The sequence below is a fragment of the Calonectris borealis genome, chromosome 2 (genome assembly GCF_964195595.1).
Source record: "Calonectris borealis chromosome 2, bCalBor7.hap1.2, whole genome shotgun sequence".
Classification (NCBI taxonomy): Eukaryota; Metazoa; Chordata; class Aves; order Procellariiformes; family Procellariidae; genus Calonectris; species Calonectris borealis.
In genome coordinates, this window is record NC_134313.1 from 134,887,688 (window position 1) to 134,910,744 (window position 23,057).

Sequence of the window (23,057 nt, forward strand, 5' to 3'; positions counted from 1 at the left end):
TTCCATTGTTCTTTTTTGGGGGGATTCCAGTCATTCCCTTGGCCTTGAAAGACGGTGCACACAGATGGCAAGTGGATAAGTGGGCATCCACGTAGCGCCGCTGCCCACGTGCTCTGATCTTCCTCACAGAGTTCTGGTGTAAGCCTGACGTGCGCTATATTGCGTGACCGCTTTCAGGGTGCGTGTGCTGTGTCATATATGTGGGAGAGGGGATTTGTTTAAAGGCTGCTGACAAAGCCAGGGTGAGGGCACCCGAGGGGCTGGCAGTGTTTATGGTACTGGGGAGCCCTAGCAGCTTCACAGCTTGACTGCCGGTAGCCGCAGGCAAGGAGGAGGAAGGCGCTGTGCTCCCTCACAGCGTCCTGCTGCTTGTAGCCCTTAGGCAGAGGGGAACTTGGGGAAATGGTGCATGAGGCACCACCATTGCGGCCTGCGTTTATGTGCGATACCTCACCTCCTGTGCAGGCCTGGCACCTGTGCCCTGTGCCTGAGGTGGGAGCAGGGGAGGGGGCAGACGCCCAGAAAGGAGGGAGGGGTCACAGGGGCAGCAGCACCGGGGCCTCTGCTCAGGGGGACAGAGGCAGGAGCCAGGGCAGCCTCGGACTCACGCAACATGGGAGACACTTGGGCAAACGGTGGTGTGCCCCAGAGACCGCAGACTTCTGCTGCTTCCTCCTAGTCGTGACGATGATTGCTTGGGTCTCGTGGCTCCTCGCCTCATTGCTGCCATACTTCTAGGATTGATCGGTGTGTCTGCAGCAGGCATTGCTTGCACTTCAGCCTTGGCTTTGTCCTTTTATGTGCTCTTTGTGGAAGGGTTTCCCAGCTTTCCTCCACTTGGCAGCACTTCTGTGGCCACAGAAGCACCTCCAGACCAGCAGGTAGCCTGGGATGGCCTTTTTAGAACTGAGTTAGCAGCACAGACAGGGAAAAAAAAGAAACACTACGGCAGTTTATATGTTCATCATTTTTCCTCCAGTTCCTTCTTCCACGCTCTTGAAAGCAGAATCCTTATGCACATTAATATTAAAAATAGCTCAGACTGGGGATATGAAGATCGGAAGAGAACAGCAGAAGCAATACATCTCTCTCCAAATAACTCTTGTCCTGCCCTTCCCTAAGCTAAACGAGGATAGCCGAGGGACCCAGCTTTGGCTGCATTGATCCAAATTAATTCAGAACCCACTTTAGACAAGCTGGATGTGCATCCGCTACATCTTAGATAAAACGGCAATTTCTTGTGCCAGGCCCGATATAGAAAATGCTTTTTCAAGGTTAGATGGGGTCTTCCCTAGAAAACGGAAGTAGTAAAAGGGCTGTAGGGTCCTTCAGAGAAGGTTGGAGCTTGTCTCATAACAGGTTCGATTTCACACCCTGACTTCCTTCCCCAAAACGTTGCTTCCCTTTGCTATACTTCCGCATTCCCCAGGAGGAAGGGGAGGCGCACCCACACCTTTGCAATTCAGAATCAGATGAGGGAAGATGGGGTCGGCAGCCTCCTGTCGAGGAGCCTGCGCTACCTCCAGAGGCCAGCAGGCTCAGCCTCGCTGTCGGTAACCAGCACTCGCCTAACACAAGCTGCAGTCCCGCGTCCCTTGGGCTCTTGCACGCTGGCTAATTACCTGCCGAGTGGGCGCAGGAGAATGAGTCCCTTAGTGCTGCAGTGCTCAGAAGAGCCCAAATTCCGCGATGACATTTATAGGATGGGTGAAGAGGCCCCAGGAGCTCTGTACGTTGAATGGGGATTCGGCGCCTTCAGGAACATCAAGCTACACAAAACCAACTGAAACGTTCCTTTTCTGAACTTCGAGCACTACACGGGGCCCAAACACGCTATTCCAGGTGCTGCGCTGAACAACCCAAAGCCCAATCTGTGCAGACGAGTTGGTCCGTGTAGTATTTGGTACTAGCACACCAACACGTTCGTGTACTAGCAGGAAATACTTGGTGTGTTAACGTGGAGCCAGTTTTCAGCAGTAAAGGACTGGGTAAAGATAAAAGGCAGATGTGCGCAGATTGCTTCTCGATAGCTTCCTTATTTGGCCAAAATTCAGAGTATGACCAAAAAAATCAGAAAAAAGCTAATTACATTTTTTCAATATTAAATCTTTATTATGTACAAAAATATTTTGTTGGGAATTAACAGAATTTCACAATTTGTACATTAACATTTTTATGTTTGGCTGTGTTTATTGTGAAAATATTAGCTGTGAAAAAGACAATGGGGGTTTTAGAAAACAAGTCACAATTTAAAAATGTCCTATGTATTAGCTGACTTTATCAATATGAAGTCAGAATGCTAACAAGTCCCATTTCCTAGGCCTGCTCTACAGTATTGTAATCAAATAACGATTAGGTACTAAATCATCTTCAGGTTTACATTAGAAAGTTTAGCTAATAGTTAAGATTTTTTTGTAGGATGTTTTCAGCTGAAGAAAGAGTATTTTTTTACAGGAGAGCAGTTTTTTAAAGTTTCACAAATGTCAAATCCAGTTTAATTTAATATGCTGCAGAAGAAAAAACCACGAGAGCTTCCAACAGGCAAAACCAGCTGTGAGAACAAGCAAGGTAAGGAAATGCGCGGTGACAGACTTCTAATACACATTTAAATCCAAACACTTCACCAAGATTTTACAGTTCTTAACCCAGTTTGGGGTGGGAGAGCAGCAAACTTTCTTGTATTTTAAAACCTAAGGAAACGGTCCCCCTTCTTACACCACAGGACACGAATGTTATACACGGGCAATATATGATGAGGGAGGGGAAGGAATGCTCAACATGCGTTTTTAAAGGGGGAAAAGCACACTTCAACAGTTATCTCCTTATATAATTGTGTACAAGACCTAAACCAACAAAAATCAGTCCAAAAAAATTTTTTTGGCAGCCAAGAATTTTGCTGCCACTCCCAGAACTGTACAAAGCAGTGCCATTCATTTTGCTTTACACTCTGTATCATGTAAGAGGTCAATAATGGAGAAGTTACTTGGGTTTTTGGAAGAGGTTTTACTGTGTTCTAGGTAAATGTTGGCTACATATGGAGTAATACTTGGATCAGCCGTGAGGTCAGCCAAACTTGCATGGACAAGCATTAGCATGGACCAGATGACATTCAAAGGAAAAGGATAAATGGGAGAAAGCGTTTCCAGGACTACTTCAACTATGTTAGCCTGGCAGGTTGGTCAGTAAGTATTCCACATCCAACCACTGCCTTGGCAGCAAAACAACTCCATACCCAACTAGGGTGAGAAAGGGTTAAAAATACTGAGAACAAAATTCACATTTACTTTAAGTCTAATTTATTCTATAAAATACAAATATTGCTGAGACCCTACTTAAAAAAAAATTCTATCTGGAGGTGAAACTACTTAACAGCCTTTACCAAGCTGGAGTTTGTTTTTAAGCCTGTAGAGGTAAATTCCAGCTGCCGTACCAGCAACTCAACTGAGAATTCAGCAGTTTAACGTGACAGTTTGTGGAACAGTATCCCACCATGGAGAATTCAGGAAAATTAGCAGATACTGTCTGAATTACTTGCGGTACTTACCCCTAAATTTTATTTATATATTTATATGCATGTGTGTGCACATCAGTGCACTTTTAGTATGTTTGGACCCCAAAGCTGCCTCTCAAAATTGGTTATTTTACTAGTGTTTTCACTCTTTTTTTTCTTCTTTTTTTTTTTTTTTAGTATCTATCTGTCCTGGGACTGAAAACAGTAAGTCATACCAGTTTTACATACTGATGCTTATATTGACCACTAGTTCCTCTACAAGACACAAGTTGAGAATCCCAGACAATTTCCATCAGTAAGCTTGTTAAAAATACATGAAAACCAAGAAGGGTAGTCCAAAAAAAGAAACCCAGCAAAAAAAAAAATTGGGCCAGGACTTCACCACCTTCAGTAATGACAGTCCACCAGAGAAAGCAAATGAAAGTACCTTTAACTACAGAAATCCTTTTAATGGCCCAGGAGAGGTTTTGTGTGGGGACTGACAGCGGGAGGGGGATTTAAGGCAAGAGGCCTAGCAGACTACAAGTCTTTGTATCCCATAACCACTACCTAGACATCGATAAATTGATTTCTCAACTTTTGCTAAAGTATCATCATGAAGTTTGGCAATAACAATACGGTACTTTAACTCTTCAGAATTTGTGTGAGGCAGGAAACCCTACATGAAGCAAACAGTCCATATACATTTGCATGATAGATGCAACAGACCTCCACCTGTAGTTTGTCTTCAAGCTGTACCTACAGGCACAATGAGTGACGGGGAATCAATCTATCTACTGCAGTAGGCACTATAGATATATTGAGAAACAGCATCTGCCTCCAATGAATGAGTCTGAATGAAGAAGCAAGACTGATGAAGACTGGATGGGAAACCAAGGAATAGGTAAAGGAAGTTTGAATTTGTTTGTGTTTACAACAACAGCTCATGTGTAAAGACGGGTAATAACCCACATCTCATTTCTGGAGTTTCTTGAGCATTCTCCCCTGGTCCTTAAGCACAGCAGCGAGGCAAGCTTGGCTCCAAAGGGTACCTGGCCAGGAATTTTCTGCGTTTAAAAGAGAAAAAGGTTTCCTATTTCTTATCTGAATCACCCTCTTCAAAACAAACAAAAACCAGATGGCTTCCTGAACACTGAGCTGCAGGCAATTTGTACTGCAAGTCGTTTAGGTCTGGTTTGAGAAGATGCAATGAGTTAGAATTGTACAGAGGATTGGGAACAAAGCGTCACATTTTGAGCCTATCCAAGATGTGACAGCTTATATAAACACAGATTCAAAAGCGATGAGCTGATCTGCCATCCTGCTCCACAAAGCTTTGTACGGCTAAGCACACAGAGCTGCACTGATCGGAGAACACGGCACAAGTTAAGGATACTGCACTGGTTATAAATTTGATTTCCCTTGCCTACGTCGGTCTGTGATTCTGCTCCAATTTTACTTTCATTTTATATTTGCAGAACACTTTGAAAGACCTTTATAAACCTACACAAGATGACATATCCCATTATAATTATCCCACTAAACTTCAATTGATGGCATCTTGACACACGATGTAGAACCTAAAGTAGACCTGCTAGTGTAATATTTAGAGACAGCAAGGTAATCACTTGGGTACACATGCACCAAAGTATTTACATTAAAGTTGAGACTGGTGCACATGTAAGGGAATTTTTGGTGCATTTAAGGAAATAACTTGCGGATCTTGGCATACTGACTGTACTTTTTTGTGTAACTTTTCATTCACAGGGCAACTACAGTGTTTCTTCTATAAGTCTCTATATGTACAGAATTTTACAGCACCTCATGCACTGTCCAAAACAGATAGAAATTACAGATAAATATAGAATTTTTAGATTGAAATATCTGTATTTAGAAAAATATACATTAGTAAACACAATAAACCAGGTAGAGAAGTGTACCAGTTCTAAAGTCTCACATGCAGGTACATTTCTGGATTAAGTCATGGTAGCTTAGTAATGTGATAGCAGACGTGAGCATTTTTTGTTTTACCATCCACATACGTACATATACACAGACAACTATTTGATAATTTACTTTTCTAAACTACTTAAATATTTATCTTGTGATTCATACCACATATCTTAAACATTTAGCAGCATCTTCACCTCGCTCAGACACACCTATTGCTATCATTAACAGTCAATACAAAAAGTTTTCCTGTTAGTATATGGAAAATGAATGTTTAGTACAGAATGAGATACATGAAATCCTAGTTACTTTAACTCCTCCAAAATACTTCAAACAGCTGTTAGATGAAATTTTTTCACTTGCTCAAAACTAGCCTTTCATAGTGTCTTTCTCCCCTACCTGCACAATGCACAGGTCTCTATCTAACATCGGATCTAGCGTACCCTGACAGGTAGAGACCATTACTGCTGTGTATTTGACTGAAATGGCAGCGTCATTCTAAGAACCTCCAAGAATACTGTTTTGTAAAAAAAGTAACAGTCATTCTCATTATAGTCATCCTACCAGGTAATGACAAACTAAACAGGAATATCTGATGAAAATCTGATTTTGCTAAAAACCAAAAGAAAACAAAACCCACCACCACAAAAACAAACCAACCCCTCTCCCCCTCCCAACATTATATACCTGCCAATCTGAACTCTCAACTTTCAAGATTTAACGAATAGATGCAAGGAGTGTGGTGTTTGGCTTCCCCTTACAACCTGCATGTGGACATCCAATTAAAACCTGCAGAACTTTGACATGATCTTTACATGCAACCTAAGCAAGCCATCTTCTCTTATTGCTTCAGAATTGTACTTCTCACTAGCATCTACATTAACACCACCAAATGGTCAGCCACGAGGCTCCACTGTGCTAACCGCTTGATTTAAAAACACTCTGTGAACCTGTAGTGAAAGCTAAAGCTTTAGGCTTTAGCAAATACATGGCTATTTGGAGACTGCTAACTCGGCAGGCTCTTTTGACAGTATTCTCTCTGGGATGGAAATAGAAGGAGCAGAGAGGTTTTCCTGACTAAACCTTGGTTTGGTTAAGAAAATTTACGGGAAAAAAAGATGAAAAAAGTGATATTTGCAACATAAAGTACTATGGTGTGGAAACTGAAGAATCTTCTCCTTCCATTCATTGGGGAAGAGTGAGCTCAGCTCACTTTTGGCATCACAAATAGAGTATTTTCTAACTCATAATGAAAAGGCATCATATCTGTCCAGATAGCACATCTTATTTACAGCATATGTACGTCTCCTATTACACAGTACACAAACACAGTTTAGTCACGTTCAGCATATAGTGCCAACAGCAAATCATTAAAATAGTCAAGCAATGGCTCTGCTATCATTGCTGCTACATACAACACTCGATCCATTTCTCAAAGCAGCCTCTGAGCGATAGGATCACAGAACATGTCTCCTGGGAAAGGAAAATAAAAGTCTCATGCTGGTGCCACATTTAAAAGCTCTGCCAAACTTAAAACCAGAGAAAACACATCCTGAAAAGCGTAACAATGAAACAAAACAGTGGTACAAATTTTCCTTAGAGAATTTCAGATTCCCTCTAAAAGACTGAAATCTCAGTATTGAGACCCACAAAGATTACCTGTGCTATACACAGTTTCGACTAACATTTTCCACATACACTGGAATCTCAAGCCCCCCTGCCCCTTTCCCCCCACAATAACCAACTTTATAGGCTTTTTAAAATCATCTGTAGTATACTGGTGTTTTGAGGTTTTTTTGAGACTTACACTTCTCCTATACTGCATCAACTCCATTTTTCTTTTCCTTATGCACAGAGAAGTCTTTAAGAGCCCCAGGAAGCAATACTGTTTTACAGTGTATAAGCCTCTTTTCCTTCAGAAATAGTTCTGAGGAAGTTGCCTTTTGATAGCATTCCATGTCACACTTTGATGTTGAATACAGAAGCCAGGTGCCTGTCACCAGATGGGAGAGAAATTAAACAAATAGATGACTTCAGTTTGGACACCTAACCTGGTAAGTGATGGTGAATGTTACTATATACAACAGCTGACATTGTAATATAAAATATGGTCACAAAAAGAGCTAGTCTTAGCAACAAGTTGTATTTTCATTTTGTTCTTCTTAAGCGGAAATTTACATCAGCATAAGTTTTGATCGATGAACCTAATACGAATTGTCTCTATGAGCCTACTAAGGGGAGAACTGTCACTAAACAAAAGGAAATGTGTTGTAAAACAAAAAGGTATAAACAACATTGCTTTTTAGCAGTTAGCTTCCAATTCACAAGCTATCTAATGAAAAATGCAATTAAAAACAATGTAACAAAAAGCACAGAAATTCCATTACATCACACTCATAAAAATACAGCAGTTGATCCACACACAAATATTCAAAAAGATAATATAGAACCCAGCTAGATCTCACAGGAGATTAAGCCACTGATCACTATACAAATATCAAACAATGTCCTAAGAAAAGAAAATGCCTTTTTTTTTTTTTTTTTATAAGCAATGTGTTTTCATAAGTGTGAATAAGTAGTCCTAAACATTAAGCATCACTGTACAAGGCTCCAAGTTATCAGGTTCTCTCTCAGGCTACTTCACCATTATTCAAATTGCACTGAATTATCTTGCATACAAGCTTTCTAATTTCAGTACTTCAACCATAATAGGTTGGCTCCCAAGAACAGCCTAATAAGCAGCTTGCAAGGTATTGCTTTACGTTATTATTTCAAGAGACACGTATAAGGAAACCTACACAACAGTTGTCTAAATCAAGGGACATCAAGAATTTGTGAAACATCAAGAATGCGCCAACATTAAGCTGAAAGAAGCTGGAGCAATGGAGCTGTGTGTTGGTTGCTGCTTTTAATATTTAAAATTCTGCTCCCATGAAATTATTATTTTTTTAAGGAAGAAAAAAAAAAACCAAGGAAATAAGTGTTCTTTCCTAATAAGAGCTATAGACTTTTGACTGGTTAAACACTGACGTTAACAAGTTTTACAAAAATTGTTTCAAGTATCCCTTTTTTAATCACAGTGAAAATGTAAGACCAAGACGTAAATGTTGAAGTGAATGATTGAAAGTTTCTTAGATGAAAAAGGCAAAGGTACTAAATCAAAACATATAAAAATGCTTAAACGCATTTCCTTCATGTGATATGAATAGAAAGGTTATCTGTAAAAAGTTAGAAAAATTAAAATAAATTACATATTTAAGTACACTTTCCCTTCAACATTTTTATAAAAATTCAGAATAGTGTACTTTTGAATATACACAGAGTAAAAATGCACAGGTGCCGTAGGTTATCGTCGGTATCTACACAACGTCACATTAGCATATTTGCTGCAGTTGATTTTATTTGTTACTTAAGCTCCTCTTGAGCAATCTAATATACCCAGCTAATTGGGACCCACTGTGGTTCCAGCCTCAGTCTCTCGATAGCAGTCTGTAGCTTCTCAAAGGCTTTGTCCAGGTTGTCATTTACAATGGTCAGATCAAAATAGTGGTTGTACGCTCTCTGGATCCGTGCACTTTCATCCACTGTTTTTTTCAAATCAGTGTCCTGTTGAAGAGATTTTAAAGATTACTAGGAACATAAGACTTGGCAAATCTTTATAAACACAGAAGAAGTAGCCCTTCATTACATACTGCAACTGACTATTTAAAGCTATGTACTGAATATATTTTAAAAATAATGAAAATTTTCATTTATAGCAAATCCACACAGAACTTAAGCTAAAATGCATTGAAAGGGCTGAAAATGTTATAAGCTGTGCCAATAATGTTAAACAGGGCAACCAAATGTTTACAAATCTTGCAGTTTTTAAGAAAGTCAATAGGAGCACATGAACTTGGGCTGATATGCACAACGGGCAGTTAGTCATTTTGTATCTGCCACCGACGATCCAATCAGAATAAAATTGATGCTTTAGGAATGACTGAATCAATCAGTTATGCAAATATATTTGTGCCCTTTTTCTATTTCCACAGAAAGCACCAAAAAATCCAAGAATTTAAATCAGTATGAAATGAAAGACAAGGAGAGATACATTTCTAGTACAATAAAGCTCTGGAATACCTCATTGCTTTTAGAGGCTACATTTCACAGCCTTGCTCACCCAACATCAGTTCCTCATTTGTAAACTACTGTTGCATTATTTTAGTTCTGACATGAGGTGCAAAATATGCAGGAAATTTATATTCCTACATTATGAAGCCTTCATAAAGTGCTGCCACTGAGCATGTTTTTATGTTTCATTAGTCCTACATTCTTAGAAAATTCCCCTCCATTTTTGCACAAAAGCAATTTTTTTGTAAGCAGTTACGAGATTGTCCCCTTGACAATATTTATTTTAATATTTTCAAGTCCGGATACAGTTGTAAATACAAAAGCCAAAATGAAAAATTCAGTTTCTAAATAGCCTTTCCTTCACAGTAAATGAAGGAGACAAGCAAATGTAGCACCACAAAAGCCAGAATTTTTGCAATGGAATGGATTAGGATGCTAGAAATAACGTAGGCAGACCCACTAGCAAGCAGAACATAATACTTTAAATGACATTTGTTTTTCATTTGTTCAGGAAGTACAAGAATATAAAATGGGAAATCATACTCTTTATATACATGTGCACAGATATGATTTAGGATCCGTAAAGATATATAAATGTATATTTTAAATGTAAGTATCCTCTTTATTATTCATAAGGACAAGTAAAACAAAGGCAAGGATGTCCCTTAGGGAATCAAATACTAGGAAGTGCAGGAAATTATTTTTATACTTGTCTGGACAGTTTTAACTTTGCCTTCTTGTATATGCATCACAAAATTCAGGATTCATTTGGGGCAGGGAGGAGGAAAGGCAAAGCACCCACAGAGATACTAGAATCCATAATAATCAGAATCCAGGACTAGGACTGGACAGTCTCTCATGTGGTTAAGAGAATGGGATCTCACAGGTTTGAAAAGAAAAAAAAAAAAAAAGACTAAAAATCCCATATTAATTTAGTGGAAATTAACCCATCTCCCGTTTTATTGCTTTGAATGTCCCGTTAACGTTATACAAGATATTGCTACTACCTAAGCCGCAGCACTATCGTGAGTTGTCAGCAAACCATGGCTTTTCTCAGATGGGGAAGTTGTACTGCTGAACACAGAAGATAGTTTTCTTAACTGCTCAACCTGGCTTTTTTTGCTTTGGTCCTGCAGCTGGGAAAGTTCCTGCTCACACAGAATATTTATAATTTGCTGGGCTGGAGGAAGCATGTCTCATTTCCCTCTGCTACACACTGTGTCTCAGAAAAGGAGAGAAGATCTAATGAATAAAATGTGCCACTTCGCTTTACATGACAAATCCAAGGAACTTCAGGGGAAGAGAAGCTATTCAACTCTACTTATTCTGGCAGCTCCCAGCCATTCTCAGTGCAGCATGTGCTGGTGCAGCAGTGGAAACAAGGCCTAGTTGCATTCTGTTGTTGGTTGTTGGTTTTGTTTTTTTTTTTAACGCAGGCTGCAATATCTTTCCTAAGAATTACAGATTCCTTTTTTAAAGCACACCTGTATTATAAGACAAAACTGAACAAAACTTTTGGGGAGGGAGAGGTGGGGAAAGTAAAGGAAAGACATTTACATAAAAGAACAATTGCCACCATCAGATATCTGCCATTTGCTGCAAATAATCAAAGGTGACACTTCCCAAAGAACACATTACAAGTAATTTTTGTAATCAACACTTCTCTGTAAGAGATCTATTTTTAAGAAAGAAGCAATCTGCCTTATACATAGTATTTGATTAACTTCTACTAAGTAATCAGCTAAAGTCTTGCCTAACTTTTCTTAGACACATTACTTTCAGAGCAAATTCCATCTCAAATGAAAAGTAAAAAAAAAAAAAAAAATCTAAGAACATCCTGTTCAAAGCAAACTAAATATGAAATAATCTGCTCACAGTGAGAAGTTTGGTTGTAATTCCAGCATCTACCACAGCCTTGTGCATAGCACGCAAAGTCTCCAATTCTGGAGCAGCAATAAACACTACATAGGGCATGAATTCTGAAGTCCTCAGTATTTTCAGGGCCTAGAAGCAAAGAAAAAGAAAAAACCCTAAGTTTGAGAATGACTCACCACATGTCCCCATTACTTAAGGGGCACTGCAAAACTAGTCTGTTACGATGGGCAGAAACACATAAGTGAAGATTCTTATTTCTATTTTAGAAACTCCTACACTGTCTTTTGAAATGGTCAACATCATTCTTTCCTTGGCTAAGTCTGCAAGACTCCTCTTCCATCCAGAATCTAAGTTGTTTTTTTTCCGTCTTTCTAACTCATTCCAACTAAGTGCCATAAATACAAGAATCCATTTGATATTGTAATCTTTAAACCAGATAAGAAGCCTTCAAATATAAAGACATACCTCTTCAACATTTTACTCCTACACTTGTAGTGTAACATTATAAATTATATACCTGTGGATTCACGTCCAAGATGCAGGTCCTTCCTGTCTGAACAACTTCAAGGATGGAATCAATTTTGGTGCCATAAAGATTTCCTTCATATTCTCCATGCTCTAAATATCTGCCAGCTTTAATATCCATCTCCATTTCACCTCGTGACACAAATCTGTATGCTTGCCCATCCTTTTCATCATCCCTTGGCTTTCGTGAAGTAACTGAACAAAAAATTTAAAATATAAATTGAATGTTTTCTTTTTATATTTGGAATACAAATATAAGACTGGCCTATTAAGTTAGGGAGAATATAATACACATTAATATACAATTATAATTGTTCCATATACAGATTAAATATTCTAGTGTAAGTTTCACAACTGAGCACAGCCCCTTCTGTTCCCTTTATTTCTATTCTTTCCTAAATGTTGCTTACCCACCCATTTACTTATTTCCATTGCATTACTCCTTCACACCATATACAATACTCATTCGTGTCATCGTTTTAATTATGCACTTAATAAAATAATTATTTAAGTGACTTGGAAATCAAATGGAAATTTAACTCTCAAATGCCAAATGTACTTCTGAAAATAACTAAGCATACATCAAAACCTGCCCCACCCTGCCCCCCCAACCTTAGCACATACTTTGCTCACTGTATTTGCTCTGTTATTCAGGGTAGAATTACTGAGTTAGCTATAAAGAAAGTTAGCTTAAATATCAGAAGAAGCCCAGCCACTGTAGCAGAATCTTAGTGGACGCCAGCTAATGCTGCTTTCCAGGACAACTTACCCTTTAAAGTGAGGTAAATTCACTGCAGAGAGATTAAAGCCAGTATTTAAGTAAAACATTAGCAGCCCTCTTGGGTATTGGCTACACTGTGCAGTACAGACATTATTTAAGCAAGAAAGTGAAAATAAAATAAAATAATAAAGTATCTGTTCACTGCTTGAATTTAATTAGATTTGAACTTTAGAACATATTAAACATAACACTGAATGGATCCCTTTGGTAATACTTGTATCACCACTTGGTGCCGTATCACCACTTGGTGAGGAGAATAATAACGTAGGGTGGACTTCTCTGGTCAGCAGTCAAACAGGAAGGGGCAGTTAAAAAAATTAAAGATCTTGTGAATGAGCAAAGTAACTATCTGGAAGGAAGGCAAGAAAACAATACTTCAGTAAGGGAGAAGTTTTTTTTCTGCAGTTTATAGGGAGGAAAAAAGAAAGATCATGGGCTTGAGGATAAATGTATTAAAAGATCAGATTATCATACAAATCTTGGAGATCACAAACACTTCAGTTTTATTGGAAGTTTGTTGCTTTTCCCTACATTTCTAATACTAAAGTAAAAATTTACAATGCCTACGGTGCTTCTAATAAACGGCAGACCTCTGAAACTCCACTGGCTGTTCATTACAAAAGACTACTAGGAACTTCTAGAATCCCCTCAGTAACTGATGGTGACTGACACTGAAGAAACCTTACAGACTGAAATACTGCACATACAAAAATTGTTTTTCTGCAGCATTAGTAACGTTTAACTGCTGTTACAAATATTTTCACTGTCATTATATGTTAGTCCAGTTGTCTGAGAAGATGAAGAACCTTTTGTTTTCCCACTCTATACAATTTTTATACTCTGACAAAATTACTCCTACGCTGAATCACTGGGATAAACATCAGGTATTTTCCAGATAATCAGAGACTCAAAGTATATTACAATAGGAATGCTAACAACTTACATGGCACTGTAGTTCCAAACCTAGTAGGATTCAGTACTATAAATCTGTTCTTCAAACTTCTTCGCCCCACTCCTTGGGCCCCGATTAAGACCAGTGTTTTCCTCTGAAAAGGAGGCATTTTGGCTACTTCCTCATAGATCTGGATTTCATGACGATCAAATTCTGCATTGAGAAGTGTACAAAAAATAGTTAATACACAGTCAGTACTGTAAGAAAAAAAATTAATCAGTCCTGCTATATATCAACAGACCACATGTGAATATAAATAGTAGTCAAAGGGCATTAAGTCTGATACAAGTTTTCTTGCTTTAAATTGGTGTGAGAATAAAATAGTTACCCCTTCATGGACAGCATAAGGTCAGATTATTACCTTTACTTCCAAGGAGAAAATTCAAGATTGATCAGAATGGGAAAACTGTAATTAACAACTAGAGAGTTTCACAGAATCACAGAATGGTTAAGGTTGGAAGGTACCTCTGGAGGTCATCTGGTCCAACCTCCCTGCTCAGCCAGGGCCACCTGCAGATGGTTGCTCAGGGCCACATCCAGATGGCTGTTGAGTATCTTAAAGGAGGGAGACTCCACAACTTCTCTGGGCAAACTGCGCCAGTGCTCAGTCACCCTCACAGTGGAAAAAGTGTTCCCTGATGTTCAGAGGGAACCTCCTGTGTTGTTGCTTGTTGCCTCTGGTCCTGCCACTGGGCTCCTCTGAAAAGAGCCTGGCTCCATCCTCTTTGCATCCTCCCTTCAGGTATTTATACACATTGATGTGATCCTCCCTGAGCCTTCTCTTCTCCAGGCTGAACAGTCCCAGCTCTCTCAGCCTTTCCTCATAGGAGAGGTGCTCCAGTCCCTGCATCATCTTCATATGTCCGTATCTTTCTTGCACTGGGGAGGAGCTCAGTACACTTCAGGTGTGGCTCCACCAGTGCTGAGTAGAGGGGAAGGATCACATCCCTCAACCTGCTGGCAACAAAGCTTTCACTTTTTTTCTCTTTTTAACACAAAGTTTTTCTCTGACTTCCACCTATCAAAAGATATACTCAGCACCACCATATCTTCACTGGTCGCTATTGCTTTTAAACCACAAAAACTATCTGATCTATCAAATTTATAATTAAATATTTTACTGCACATCTTTCAGCTTTGGATACACTAGACTCTGCAAGTTTAGAAGCCTGGAGAACTTTGACTCATATGTAATATTAAGAGATACCTGCATTTCTTGTAGTGAGATACATCATCTTTTTCTTTTTTTTGCTACTTATTGTTCCACAGAAAGGCCCTAGAAATAAAAATTGAGACAAATTCATCATTTTTGTTAAGTGTGTTTTTCTGAAGCTTATTTACATGAACATATGCAAATTTAGATTAATTCAATTTACAGGAACTTTTTTAGAATTTTATATATTCTAGGGCAGGAGACCATATCTATTTTCATAGACGTCAAATGGCATAGTAAGAACTGAACACAGAGAAAAAATTAATTTTCCTAGAAAGCTTTGTATAAAGCAGCAGAAAAATCCATCAAACGTTTAATTTATTAACTTGCATACTATAAAAACATAATTAAAAAAAAAAAAAGCTAATTCTTATGCCTTTCCTACCTTATTTAGCTTTTCCTCAGCAGGTGGCAAAACTGATTCATGTATCTATGAAGACTAAAGATAGACTTTAGTCTTTGTCCTTCAGTCAAAGCCAAAATATAATAATTAGTGTTTTGCAATATTCTGTGTATTCTCACACAGCAGTTTTCTAGTATCTATGAAGGCAGGAAAAGCAAAACAAATGGAGTCAGAGCAAAACCTATTCCTGAAATTCATTAAATCTCACCTGAGTTGTCCCAGTCCCTCCTAACAAAGGCCTTTCTCTTCTCTTCCAGGAACTGGCTAGGAATAAGACCTGCGCTCCCTCCTTCTTTAACATGACTAGCCTGGAAAAAATAAAAAATAAAAATCATAGGTAACTAGTGAGAAGCATTTTTCTTATCGACATGGTATTGACTGTCTTTCACACTGCCAGAGTTTCTTAGTGGTGAGTATTGATACATTTACTACCAAGACTTGGAAATTCAAACGTGGATATTAAAATTCTGTCTTACAGTAACAGTGTCTTGCCATTGAGTATTAAAATTCAGGAAATTTAAATAAATAGATAGAAGTTTCATTACTGGTTCCCATTAAGTTAGTAAGCTCCTATAGCCATAAACTTTTGGCATTAAAATCCTAAATGGAATTCTATGGCTCCAGACATTGAACTCTCAAGTGACAAAACTCAAGACTTTCTAGTACACAAGCACACTTATTTTGTATTCTTGAGCTGTTCCAAACAGGTTCCAGTGCAGCTTATTAACTCTCATTTCATAAACAGTGAATGCCATTAACACATGCCTAATCATGCCTTCAAGCTTTTTGCACTAAGTAACTACAGATATAAAATCTTAGTAACTTAAGTATTCGTGGTAATGAAAGTTTGGCTAAGATTCTCTATAAAATAATTTTATGGCAAGCTCAATTCTCAGCAAGCTTAACACATACAAACACACAGTTACAAAATGTTACACTTTTCTCCATAACTGGTTGGCCTGTCTCTTGCTAACAGGAACTGTTTGCTTTTCAACTTGTACGCTTTTACCTATGACTAACTGATTTTTTACAGTTAGCAAGTTTTCAGTAACAGTCTAGCATTTCTAGAAAGCACAAGGAAAAACTAACTTCTTTTCCTAGTGGCATGATCTACATAGCAATGCTTGCAATACACTATGCTGGTTTAACACATTTCATTTTTCCCACTGATCGAGTGTTTAAGATTTAAGATGTATTTCTCCTGGACTCCCACAAGTTAGAAGCTGGAGAATTTGAAAAGCATGTAACAGAAGATAGCATGTAAGCTAAATGTCAAACTACGCTGGAGTTTTGGAGTGTCTAACTTCTAAAACTAATTAACTTGGCAGTAATAAATTTTCTGCCTTCCCTCACACTTTTTATTTTCTTCCTTTCTGTTATTACTGTCACTGACAAGCAACAGAATTCAGCAACAGTTGTTGATGTATATTGAAATATTTTTGTTGCTTTTAAAGAAGTCATACATGTATTGCTCTCAAGTAACGTTTGGCTTACTATTGCTTGTTACCTAGCAAAGGGTGAGCAATTTAAGGGTGGAAAGGAAATTAATAATGCTAAACTCTTTGCCTAGATTGCCACTGCCACTTGCAATTTTGAGTATCTTGGTTGAGAAAAGTGTCTTAAAGGTTCACTCATCCTACTTTCAAAGGCATGATGATGTTTAGTTGCGTGTATAGTGTCTTGGAAAAATAAAAATAGCAAAAACACTGGATTACATTTCTACTGAAGGACTGACTGTAGAAATACAACCTTAAAGCAGGATGAACTGTTAATATTTGAAATAGTGCCAAACACTTTGATTATGAACATGCATGTTACAGCTCACAGACACTGACCACCACTGTGGAAACAAAAGATACAGCTTCTCCAAATAGCTATTCTCACCCCCTCTTCAAATCCACAGGGTTAATTTCCCTCTCTCTTCTCAACTCTGAGCACTCAGGAAGGGGTCCACTTCTCCCACAGTCACTGTCAGGGAAGGCTTACCACAGTTAACATAGTCAACCTAGGACTTTCTGCTAGAAATTGTCCACTTAAACTGATTTTGGAATGTCTAGGCTTACGATGCAAGAACAAAGACAAATAAATAGTAGTAATAGCAAAATGAGTGTTACATATACAATTTATACCATTCAATTTTCTCTAGTATTTCAATTGTTAATATCTTGATATTAGCTTGAAATTGGATTTTCTCTTATATCTACTGTTAAATGGAAGTAGATCATAATTTAAAGAGTTTATTATTAAGGCAACTAGTGAAGCTTTTTGGTTTTTTATTTTATTTTTTTAATCTCTTTACCAACCTGCCACCAATTTGGATCTTCCCGGTTTACAATCTGAAGAATTTCTCCTTTAGAAAATTTCAAACCTGCTTCTTTGCATGGGATGAGGTTGTCGTTATATGGATTATAATCAAAATGACACTTCACAAAAACCTAAAATATGTAAAAATTTAAAATGTTTAAACATTATAAAACACATTCTTACTAATTTATCTGTCAAACTGAAGTAATGTCTTTACCTACAGCATAAAAAGTTTTGACAAGTTGCATTTGGCAAGTAAAATAAAATCTATGGGAAAAATTGACATATTCCAGCTGAGAGAGTAGAAACAATCAGCAGTGCAAACCCTGGCTGAAGGAGCTTCATGATAAAAATAAAAAGCCAACTGCTCTATTTATGTATTACAATGTATTATAATACATAATGCATGTATTACAATACATAATGTATTACAAAACACTCGTTTTTGCATTTCAGTATATACAACTCAATTAGTATTCCGACTTTAAATTACTTAAAAATATAAAAAATTCTCAGTACGTGAGCACCGTATTCAAGGCTTGTGGAATCTTAAGAACTAATTTTGCCATGAACTCAATGTTTTAAAACAAACAAGATATGTGACTGCTTAAGACTCAAATTTGATGCAGGGGAAGAAACAGGAAGTTGCATCAGTAGACTGGAAACATCTTTTGACTTTTTTCTACCAGGTTGGGGAGCAAAGGGAGCAGTGCACCTGCCTCAAATACAGCACATTCCCTCAGCAGCTGCTCAGTGTAAGCATAGTCTATCATAGTCACGGGCATTAAGACCCACTACCTGAAGGAGTGTCTTACAAGATGTTTCGAATGCACTGTTTTAGAGCAACAAGTTACTTCTGCAGTGGGGAAATCGACAGCCTATAGCAACAACAAAAGGATAAGGAATAGCCACCATCCAAGTTCCTACTTAAGTCAGCAAGTTCAGGCTCATCTGTGAATTCAGTATGTTTCTGAATCCTATGAAACAGATTATTTGGACACTGATCATGTTATAAACACATGCAGTTCACTGCAGTTTCATGTGATTGTGGCTAGGTCATCAGAGGTCACTGGATGTCAAAGAAACATGCTTTATATGTAGTATACAAATACTTATCAATCTTAGATACTAATTTGAATTTTTTAGGCAGGCATATTAGGCATGATATTAATCTACTGAATAAACCCATTTCCAAAATGTACTTAAAGGTGAATACAGGTATCTATATTTTAGCCTTCCTGCTAGCATTAAATATACAAAATAATCAAAATATGTCTAATCCAAAATCTTAAAATAATCTTATGCGATGAAGTGCAGAAGTGCTTTTGACAACATTGTTAGAAATGTGCTACTGACCTGTTGAGGAATAACAGCATCTCTGTAGCTGGGGAGAATCTTCAGCGTAACACTGCCACTAATATTTTTCAGCAGTTCCTGCAATTCTTTTGGATTGTTTCCAACCTCATGGCCATTAACCTCTTTAATAATGTCACCTACATGCAGAAGACCTTGTCGATCTATCATTCCGCCATGAAGAATTCGTGCTATTACCAGATCATTGTTCTCAACTCTAAATGTAACACCCTGAAAGAGGAATGTGACACCTAGTTTACCATTGTTTGAATTTCAGTTTGATTTTACCATTATCTCAAGCAAAAATATACAGCTATGGGATATTCTATCTACCCCACTGAAAAGAGACAGTAATAGTTACTACAGGGTAAGAGTTCCTAATACACAGATAAGCGTCAGGTGACACAAAAGTGCTTTCAGACAAGGTTTTCATATGACTGAACAACAACTGTATTGTTCTTGATTGCATGCAATCCTATCATTTTGTATTGGGACCAAACAGATGTTGTGTTAGTCAGTTATGCTAGCAAGTCATTCAGCCTAGGGACTGCCTATTCACTATCCCATAATTTCTTAAAGAGAAGAGGATGGAGAACACACAAATATATTCTTATTTCAACCTCTCAATACTGATTCTATCACCCAATAAATTACACAACATAATAATGTAAACAATTAAAATGTAATGCAAGAAATTAGGCACATGCAAACGCTTTCACTTGCACTTTAAATTAAAGACATACTCATCTTTAATTACTTACCAGTGGTTCTCCTGCTCTTTTGTGAATGCCAAGAATACGAATAGCATCTACTGGAACAATCTGGTTGTTCACTGAAGAATTATTGACTTCTGGGCTAGAAGGAGGGGAATCGTAACATTTTGAAGCCACAATATCATGTGCTTCCAAGAGTGACTGTAAAGAAACAGAAAAAGCCTTTTTTAAATCATGAAATAAGCATTTGCAAAAGGATTTAGTGCTGAATAACCACTGAAACTGCCCTTTTGGGACCAGATCTTAAAACTCTTTCTTCACATGGAATGGAGCAAAAATTCACTTTCATGTTTGTATGAAATACAGGTACTCACATGGCCTGATAAGCCTACTGTCTTGGCACATATGCTCTCTTTTGTAAATACAAATGCTTCTTCTTAAGGAAGTATAGGAGAAATGTAATGAATTTAGGAGGAATATGTGAACTTGCAGGGAAGAAGATGGAAAAAGGAGTACCTAAAATAGTCTTTCACCTAGTGAGACAGTATCTGAGCAAATGTTTAAAGTAAACGAACAACCCACTGCAAAAAAAATGAAGATAACCCATCATTAGATACTTGTGTCTAATGTAATAAAATTTTCCTCTACAGTAATTTGGAAGTAACTGTAAATTAAAGATAATTACAGGTATGCAAAGATTTCTAGCAATCTGCAAAATGACTGCTTTCTGCTTGCATAAAGCCAAGGCAGAATTCTAGCATCAAATGAATCCAAGTAGACAGAATTCACTTTTTGGAAGACAAGAGCTCAGACCTTACAGTTAATGGTGTTTTCACCAGTCCACATACGTAAGTACAAACCAAAAGATAGAGATCCAAATAAACGTAATCATCTTTGGAAGACAATGCAATTTAGACTTGATTTTCTCGTAAAAGATACTTCAAGATTTAAAGGAAGTTTATAAGACAATACATGCAGGTAAAACAAGATCAAACTTGTGAAATTACACAGTGGAGACTTTCTGTCCTTAAGAGGAAAAGGGACACCCTATAACCACCATATATGGTAGTTCAAGATAAAGCATCCTGTAGCACAGAGTCTCACTGACACACAGGAAAAGGAAAAGAAGCAAGTAGTAGAAGCAAGTCTGATGCCTACTAGGCCTCAAACAACATAGCTTTGTTTCAAACAGTGACCTGATGAGATACGATCTTAAGTTAGATCACTGACTGGTGCCAAGTCAATAGCTAAGGAGAAGACACTGAGGACAGGACATCATAGGGACTATCATTGATAGTGACATGCACATGCCAGAGGAAGACAGCAAACTACTAGAAAGCAGAGCTGGTGAGCAGCTGACATTTAAGCAAATTTAACAATCTTGCTATGCAGTCTGCTCCATCCTTCTGCAAGTCACCTCTAACCTAAAAGTTGTGCAACCGTATTGGTTAGTGCTAAGCTCAACATACAAGCCCTCAAAGTGTCACAAACCTGAACAGTCATTTTAATCTGCCTATTACATGATGACCTTGCTGATATTTCAACTTGAGTTTAGAAGGAGGTACTAATTCACCGATTCTGTCCCTGCCATTAAGACTGTAAAGACAGCTGCTTATCGTGGCTGCTCTGATACTGTGGACAGAAACCAAATCAAATTAAATAGTAAAAACAATCATTTATTTAAATCAAGCAGCTGTCTGATGGTAGCAATTTCTAATTCTTCATTATTCAAGGCACATCCAGTCAGAAACCAGGAGCACAGATCTCTGTTTCCCAATGTTTGCAAGGAACGTTTTTGGATCTTTCTACATTTCCAAAATGAAACCAACTAGTATCAACTACACATTTTAACACATTACCACTGACTAAACCAGGTAGGTGCACCAGTAGGATACTTCCAGTTTTCTCTTTTAGTCACATGCTAGAACAAATTGTTCTCAAACTTTCTGGCCACAAACCACTAGATTTCTCATGGAGCCTTACACATAACCATGCTTGTACAGCCCTCTGCCCTTAACGATCATGTAATTTATGGATTATAATCTGATCCACAGTCAAAAAAGACTGTGCCATCCTTTGCAAATTAACATGCTCTGTAAGATTCTTCAGTTCGTAAATCTGATCCCATCATCCACATTCTGATCCTATTTATTCACTCAGTTTCATGGATAAGCATGAATTCTTTCAACTACTACTTAACCATCTCTCAGTCACAAAATCTTTTTCCTGCTATTTATGTGATGGCTGAGTCACAGAAGCACTATCAGGGACTGTACATTGCTGCCCACAATTATAAAATGATTTAAGAAAAGTAGTTTATTGGTTTCCTTAAAATAAGTCACAGTTAATTTATTACCTTCCCATACCTAACTCTCAGTTCTGAAACTCAAGAATCTATACCAGTTTTACGAGATTGTTTCCAGCCAGCCAGGTGACAGCATACAGTCCTGAAGAACACTTAAACAAAGCCACCCAGCAAGAGGGGCCATGTGTCTGTATCCACTGCCGGACTACTCTCCAACATTTTATGTCGCTCACAGTTACTTTCTTATTTCAGTAATATGGTTGAGTGATCTGAGAAATACAGTTGCATGAATTTCACTTGTTTCTTTCTTATTGTATCGGAAAAAGTGATATCCTGTGCTCCTGCAACTCCAGAGTTCCCCTGGAATCTGACCTTTCCCATACTGGTGCTAGAACATTTATAAAACCACTGCCAAAGTCTGCAAAACAACATGGACTGAATAATCAACAACCATAAAAAGGTTCAAAGTTTCCTCCATACCGCATATGCAAAGAGGATCAGCTGACTACCCAAGACTGGATAACTGTAGAAAGGTTCTCATGGGAAAAATGGCAATGTGCTGGAATAAGGCATTTAGAAGAACTCCCTGTGTATCACAAGAAATATCGCACAATGGACATACAGTCCTGTGGCAGACAGTATGGCCCCTTTGTGAAAGATACTGTCATAAAGTAATCCATAAACTTAGAACATACTGACTTCTTTATAGTAGATTCCTGTGGCTGTCCTTATTTGACAGGTTAAAAAAAAAAAAACAAAAAAAAAGTAATTCAAAATTCAGTAAACAAAGAAACATTAAACATCCAAGGCTCTCTACAGTGCTGAAGCCAAGTTCAAATTCAAAATTTGTTTTTCCTAAAAAAATTCTCAGCACAATCTATACAAGCTATGAAGCATTGCCTGACCTATATGATAACTATTTCCCCAGCTGTGATCCAATAGAACAATTAAATTACAAATTGAGGACTGGGGGTGGGGGGTATACACAAGAGCAGAACAATTCTATGGCCTTGAATTTAGGACTCCTTTCCTAACACTTCAGGCCTCAGAAGTACTTAAAATATTTCTGTTCCTCTTTTA

The 23,057-nt window shown here is 38.0% G+C and overlaps 1 protein-coding gene across 6 annotated transcripts in view; it reads right to left on the reverse strand.

Moving 5' to 3' along the window:
* Positions 1-7,564: 7,564 nt before the first annotated feature.
* The window catches only part of PALS2 (protein associated with LIN7 2, MAGUK p55 family member), a 63,876-nt gene continuing 48,383 nt past the window's right edge, over positions 7,565-23,057 (reverse strand). For all 6 annotated transcript variants that reach the window (XM_075143561.1, XM_075143562.1, XM_075143563.1 and 3 more), the window contains 9 exons: positions 19,721-19,873; positions 18,963-19,190; positions 17,606-17,737; positions 15,511-15,610; positions 14,894-14,962; positions 13,678-13,839; positions 11,946-12,148; positions 11,429-11,557; positions 7,565-9,046 (listed from right to left, as the gene is read on the reverse strand). In XM_075143561.1, coding sequence (XP_074999662.1) covers positions 8,870-9,046; positions 11,429-11,557; positions 11,946-12,148; positions 13,678-13,839; positions 14,894-14,962; positions 15,511-15,610; positions 17,606-17,737; positions 18,963-19,190; positions 19,721-19,873 — 1,353 coding nt within the window. In that variant the 3' untranslated portion in view covers positions 7,565-8,869. The remainder of the gene's footprint in view (positions 9,047-11,428; positions 11,558-11,945; positions 12,149-13,677; positions 13,840-14,893; positions 14,963-15,510; positions 15,611-17,605; positions 17,738-18,962; positions 19,191-19,720; positions 19,874-23,057) is intronic.